The sequence below is a fragment of the Bactrocera tryoni genome, chromosome 5, assembly GCF_016617805.1.
Source record: "Bactrocera tryoni isolate S06 chromosome 5, CSIRO_BtryS06_freeze2, whole genome shotgun sequence".
Taxonomy (NCBI): Eukaryota; Metazoa; Arthropoda; class Insecta; order Diptera; family Tephritidae; genus Bactrocera; species Bactrocera tryoni.
The window spans coordinates 13,531,880-13,539,090 of NC_052503.1; the positions used below are offsets into that span (position 1 = coordinate 13,531,880).

Sequence of the window (7,211 nt, forward strand, 5' to 3'; positions counted from 1 at the left end):
TCCAAGAGAAATAGTCATCGTTTAGGATGCCTGCGCTTGACGTGAATTCTAATAGACTCTGCTGGCTCACTGTCGATACCTCCTCTAGTGTATCATATTGTGGGGACCCCAGACGCTTAAAGCATAGTCTTGCCAATGCGGGGCAAGTACAAAAGAGTTGGTCCATTGTTTCCCTGGTGTCCTGGCCATTTCATGCAGTTTCCCGATCTGTCAGGCCCATCTTCGCCACCAGATCTACAGTCTCTTCTATCGAGCGCCAACAGGAATTTTGTCTACTTCCGATCTACCAGTTTGCACATGACTATTGCAGTTTTGCACCCAGGTAGCTTGTTCCATCGGGTTTTGATCTTCTTCATCATGTTTTTGTCGAGGTCGTCATTACAGACAATGCATGGGATTCCCAATGTTGATGGCGTTTTAGCCTTATAGCATTCTGGGCAATCTCGTCCACTATTTGATTGACCTGCATACCTTTCTGGCTTGGCACCCAGTATAAGTTAAGTTGCTTACTTCTGGCAACCTTTACATTGCTACCCTGCTTTCCAGACACTTTTTTCTGATATACGTATGCGACACGAGGTTACTGCCTTGATTGCTGCTCTGCTGCCTACGTAGATGTTAACTTTGGAATTGCCTGCAGATGCATTATAGGCCTGCCCCGCGGCTTTCGCAATAGCAAAGACCTCAGTTTAAATATACCGCAGTAGTCCGGAAAATTAAAAGGTTGTCTTATGCTTAACTGAGGACAACGTCCGGTGTGTTTTATGTGGGCACTTGCTGACGACAGCCTTACTCCACGGCGCTCAAAAGCCCAGCGGATCAAATCAATGCGTTGATCAGCGCCCTGAGAATGCTAAGCATTTTCAGTACCAATTGGCAGTGTGGAATGGACACACTAACCACCTTGGTAGGGTTCAAGGCCCAGCTAAAACCTCTGCCGTGCTTTGGGTCCGGCACCCGGTTGCAATGCAACTCCACATCCAACTGACAAAGTCAGTTCTTCCCGCGATTTGGGCTTTAACCATAACCACCACGATACTCCCAGAGGGGCCAGTCCGCATGAGCAGGTTGGAGTTACCTCCAAGGTCTCCTGCTCCCCGTGGTACCAGAATTAAGTCTCCGGTCAGACCTCGTAGCCGAAACTACTACCAGTTGAGCTTCCATACTGCTCTGGACTGGTGGCCAGGGGTTGGACCCCATACATACATCACTTACACACACCAATCATACAAAAAACTAAAACCCTAATTTCCAGCTAACCGCCTTCGCCGCTTAAATAATTCACGCGCAAACGACCCTAACTGTTCGGTATTCCGACTAGTGGAGATCACACCACTAACATCTAATCGTCCATCAGTCCAGCTAATCCCCATACCACCCAGATCCCTAATGTCCGAGTACATCGGGCACTCCGCAATTAAATGCGACCAGTTTTCTAAAACTGCCCCACAAAAACACCCCGACGTATCCGATAGGTGCCTCTGATGCAAAAATGCATTCAGAGGCCCATGCCCCGTAAGCAGAAAACCCAGACTCAGACAAAATGTGAAGTCTGGGTTATCCTCAACGAACCCAACATCCCGAATGTACTCGTACGTCACTCGGCCGTTAGGACTATTGGTTGTTGCCACCTACACCTAACCCTATCATCTAGAAGCCTCTTGCTCCCTAGATATCCCTCCCTCTCCACATCATCATCGGAAATCCAATCGTTCCGCAGCAACGACACACTCAAACCCCTTCTTCTTAACTGAGGACAGTATATTCTAGCACGAGCTCTATCGTCCATTTTCGAGCCGTCAGTAAAGATGTTTAGAGTGTTGCGCGTAGCTAACATCTTTTACGCCAACCGTACTTGTCTATGTTTACTTTGAACCTTCTTTCCCAGTTGAAAAGTGGTATTTTCCCAACCACCATTACCCACCGAGCTATGCCTGAAAGTTCTATATGTAAATTCTGCTGCAGCCAGTAGTCGTCTCGCCGATTTTACTGCACAGTTTTCAGCGAAGAGGTCTATAAGTGGCAGGTTTAGTGCCAGTTCAAGAGCCGCCGTTGGAGTTGTTCTTAAAGCTCCCGTTATGCATAGCGCAGTGAGCCCCTAAACCCTTTCCATTATGTTGTACTTGGTGCGGTCCTTAAGAGAGAGTTGTGTCCCATTTATAAACGGGGACCTCCTTAGAGGTGTTTTTGTGAAGAAAAGCAGATCCGTTTTCAACCCCAGACCGGCAGGCTTGCGATGTCATGTTCTAAACTGTATTGAGAATGATGGTCATAATATTGTTAATGGTCTGTGGTCACCTTTTCGTAATTAAGATGGCAATGCCGTCCGCATATGCCACTATATTTAGGGGCTTTGTCTTCCAGGTTCCTAAGCAGTTCATTCACCACTAATGTCCATAGAAGTTGAGATAGCACTCGGCCTTGGTGAGTACCTCTTTAAAATTTCAGGCATTCCATGTTATTATACTCTTATTCGTCCAGAGGTCAAAAGACTTCTGAAACAGAGTTGTATAGCATGATCGACACATATTGATTGGATACTGTTCAGAATAGATTCCGTAGAGACGTTGTTGAATAGTCCAAAAATGTCTAGTAGTACTCCAAGAGCCCTTTCGATATTAAATACCAATGTATAGAGTGAAGTCTCTACTGATCTGCCCATCGTATATGCGTGCTGCGCCTTGGGTAAGCTTCAAAGAGGCGCTGTGGCCCTAATGTGCGTGTCCAAGATTTTCTCTAGCGCTTTCAGCAGGAAGGAAGTTAAGCTTATAGGCCTAAACTTTTGCCTTAGTAGGTTTGTTTGTTTCTACCTGCCTTCGGTATGAAAACTACCCTATCTCTCAATGAGTGTAGCACATATCTGAACGGTAGACAGACTGCATCCAGCAGCATAGCTGGAACGATTAAGTCCGTACAGGGAGATTTGTATGGGTCGATTGCCCCATCTATTTTATTCTCCGTGAAGATATATTCGGGAACTTTTACTGAACTGCTCCTTTCGTTATGAAAAAAGCCAAGTCACTCATTGTGCGATCTTACATGGCGGAACAGACGCTTGAAGTAATTTAAGTATATACAGATAATGCACGTTGCAATAAACCATAGAAGGGGAGAGAAGCAGAAAGTAAGAGGGAGTACTGGTTTTTAAACAAGGCCAAGAAGGGAAGTCACACAACAAATGCATTGAGTTGCAATCTGCTATGCTCTAGAAATAAATGAAAAATACTCAAACTTTTTTCGTTTTTTAGCTGCATATGTATGTATTTATACGACTTACAATTTCAAACCTGGGTTTTCTGGATTAATTATCTTCATAATTTGTATTTTTCTATAATTTTCTCCGCCATAGCCTTAATCCCAATCCAGGTTTCAGAAGCTAGTTCCTCAATTTTCGATAGCGGTGGATCGAATCGCTGACCAGCAGACGGCAACTCCATGGCCATAGAGACTGGTATTTTTGCTTTGCCCAAAGCATAATCAAGACTGCCACCCGAAGCGGGATAGAGTACATTAGGTGAGCTGCCCACAGTGTATTCCGTGCCCGTAGCAGTTTTGATGGCAGCCGCACCGGCACGAGCAATATCATCAATGTCGCGCCAAGTTTCAGGCAGCTCACTGAGAATATATTTGGTTGTTAGTGTTTAAAAATACCTAATCTTGCGTTTGTACTTACGAAGTGTAACCCCATGGATAGAGTAAATAGTTGCCGAAAGAATGTAGAGAGAGATAGAACTTCGCACGACCGGTCAGCGAGTGCATCAAATCGCGTAACGCTTGCGTTTCGGGCTCTGAGAAGGCAGAGGAGCCCCTAAAAGTGCTCGCGCAAGCATGACTACCAGTAGCGACTTCACCCCAATGAAAATCAAAGTTACGATTACCATCCGTACCGTCGCAAAATATGGTCACAGGTTTACGTGTTTTACGCCATAGACGGTCACGTGTATGACTGTACTCGTAGCCATCGGGATTGACGAGCGGCACAATGATCCAATCGTAATTGACTAATAAATCTGAATTTTGCTCGTAATTCTCCACCAACTGCTGGATGACATACAGCGCAGCGGCCGGTGCAATCCACTCACGCGCGTGTATACCCGCATCCATTAGTATGACATTCTTATTAGCAGCGCCATCGCCGTTTGTTATAGTGATCGCGTGCAGTTGACGTCCTTCGTATGAGTCACCGATCGACGTTACCTTAACGCGGTTTGAATACCTCTTGGCTAGCTCTTCCAGATAGGCTGCGATCTCGTCATAACGCTGATAGACGTTAAACGAAATGCTACCAGGTGCCGCATTCCGTTGCTTGGGGTATATACTGTTTAGCTTCCGCTCTACTTCAACGCTCTGGCCGAAATTCTCATTAACGATTGTGTAAGCGATTTTGGCCGCCTCCAATGTTTGCTGGAATTGCAGCTGATCCGCTGGAGCTACCAGAACACGTATAGGGAGTCCAAAAATGCGTGGAAGCGTGAAGAAGTCATACGCCTCATTTTGCGACAAGATCTCAAGGGTCTCCTGTTGTGTTGTATTCTCTGCTTTGAACTCGTAGATTTTGTAGCTGTAGTTGTCAGGAAGTACGCGGATATTTTAAGAGACTTATGTAAGAAACCCCGTCTACCTTTTTACTTACCCTTCGTAGCTGGTGAAATTAGCTAGAACATTGGCGCAACACAAGGCTCCAATTACAGCCATTTTGAGGAACATTCTTTTTTTGTTTTTGTGTCTACTTTTAACCACTTATACTAACCGGGCTTTCACGAAACCGAACGACCAATTAAGTTTGCTAACTAATTTACTTTGCTTTTATAGCAACTTTGCATAAATGCCACACGCTCAAGTACAGGAGAGTGCAAAATACGCAGTTACTTAGAATTCAATATGCGAGTGCACGTACAACACTATATAGCTTCTTGAACAATAGGGCGATTAACTCATTACAGTACTTTGGCCATGTTTCTGTATTAAAGAAGGGGCACACGGTTTAAAAAATTTGTTGAAAACCCACTATTACACTCATAGGACAGTGCTGGAGCCTTCTTGTTTTGAGAAAGGGGGTGCTTACAAAAAGCAATTTATTTGTATATACAAACACTCAAGTGGCTTTGAAATGACAAAAGCCTATTAGGGTTCCATCGAAGATAGTAAAATAATGCCTCGATTTCTTAGTGATTCTAACATTCTATTTCCTGGGAAGTGCTAACAGTTCACTGTCTTATTGGCAAACATTCCAGCGGTCTGGGAATACCATACAACGAGTATTGTTGAAGCTGCCAAGAAATAAAAGAAACAGCGACTATAGAACATCTTCTATGCAATTGCAAGGTTTTGTAAGGAAAAAGAATCGCACTTATCGGTCGAGGGTTTCCTTGCTTTCCTCTGTTTCTTGATATCGAGTGTAACTCGAATATTTTTAAATTTTTCTACTTCTTCTTAAAATATGTAAGCTTATACCCTAAAAATTTTGTTCAAATTAATATGGTAGTTTTTTTTCTAAATTCCCAAAATCAGTTTTTTGATCTGTCACACTAGGTGTGCTCCTTAAGTTCATTTGGTATCTCATCAAGCTTCACAAATAAACCTATGATCCTAAACTTAAGTCAATGTGTCGTTCCGATTCAGTGCGATCTCATAGCCTCTCATAACATCCATATTGAGATACGCTTAATTGCGATAAGAAAGTCAAGAAGGCAGATGTTGTCGCAAGGACAATGATAACAGCAAACGATCTATTCTCTGTATATGCTGCTATCTGTAACTAAAGGACAATTTTTCAGAAGTGAACGCTGATGTTCCTCTTTTTCATCAGAGAATCGTTAACGACGATTTTATAATGGCAATCCCAGGCACCTCCAATCACTATGCAATGGTGACAGCTTTCCTTAGATCCTGTGATTTCCGCTTGAAAGACGCTGCATTGGTCTGGTAGTCGGAAGGAGATTCCGGTATGTAATTTTGTTGAAAAAACTGTATGAATACTTACATATACTGCGTCTTTGTCCATTTCACTCCTATCCCACTCCTCTCTGGAAGGGAAGGAAATATTAGGAAATCGAATTTAAGTTTGATTCTAAAGGAATGCGGAAATTCGTGGAATTAGGTAGAAATGGAAGCTTGCTAAATATCTCAGATTGTCTCTTATTACAGATGTCTAATAAGGAAGATTCCCCACATCTAAGAGCTGACTTCGCTGCCAGTTGCTTACACAACAACATGACATTCGTCGTTGAAAGAGATTACTTAATAATCAGCTTCAAGGAACTTTCGATATACAGAATTTTAATAATTGTTTGTAGAGAACATTGAGCATCTCGATAATACTGAATAGCGAATTTTACCTTCGAAGTAGAAGATATATGTTTAATTATAGATAACGAGTCCCTTCAATATAAACCTAAGAAAAATTTAGTACTATAACGCAAGTGTTATAAAACTAGAAGTTTCGAAGTTTTTTCACAATTTCTGGTCCTACCATATTTTGAATTAAACAACTTTTTATGTACAACTTACATTAGATACAAATAATAATAAAAAAAACCCGAGCTTTTAAAAAAAGTATGTTTAATTAAACGGAACTCTCATTAGAGCATTGTCATTGTTTGCCGAAATTATTTCCATAAAATGTGGGTTAAATGTGTAAGAACTAATTACTGCCTCTGCTTATAAGCTTTACTCCCCTACACCCACATGCACACATATCACACACACACACTTACTTATTCCATACGCACACAAAAATAGTTGGCAAGCCTGTCTAAATGCTTTCGTTGTTAGTCAAATGACAAAAGAACAATAGGCTGGCAAAAATATTACGGAACTTTCAGAACAGTTGAGCAAAAAAAAAATCAAAAAACAAAAAAACTAGAAATAAAAGTTATAAATCAGGGAAAAGACTGCGAGATGGTGCATTGTGTTCGGAGAGTGTTTTATGTGTTTCTGAATGTGAAAATATGAAAATTAAACTATGCGAGTGCACAACCACATAATTTTGTGAGTGAGTGTACATATATAATATATTATTTTAATATTTAATGTTAGGCCAAGGGAAGCACAAATAGTGAAGGGTTTAATATATGAAATTTCTAAAAACTATAGTTTATTTACACACTAATTTATCCGTCACTAATTAGAAGGAGTTGAATTTTTAATAATCTGGAAGAGAACAGCAAGCAATTAGTTTAGCACGAAATTTTGGGTAAACATGCTAAAAT

The 7,211-nt window shown here is 41.8% G+C and overlaps 1 protein-coding gene across 1 annotated transcript; it reads right to left on the minus strand.

Annotated features, from left to right (window-relative positions):
* Positions 1-3,257: 3,257 nt before the first annotated feature.
* On the minus strand, positions 3,258-4,764 carry LOC120777638 (carboxypeptidase B-like). Its single transcript, XM_040109091.1, has 3 exons — positions 4,634-4,764; positions 3,674-4,561; positions 3,258-3,615 (listed from the first exon to the last, which is right to left on the minus strand). The coding sequence occupies exons 1-3, from the start codon at positions 4,705-4,707 to the stop codon at positions 3,312-3,314; spliced, it is 1,266 nt and encodes a 421-aa protein (XP_039965025.1). The 5' UTR covers positions 4,708-4,764; the 3' UTR covers positions 3,258-3,311.
* Positions 4,765-7,211: the final 2,447 nt, after the last annotated feature.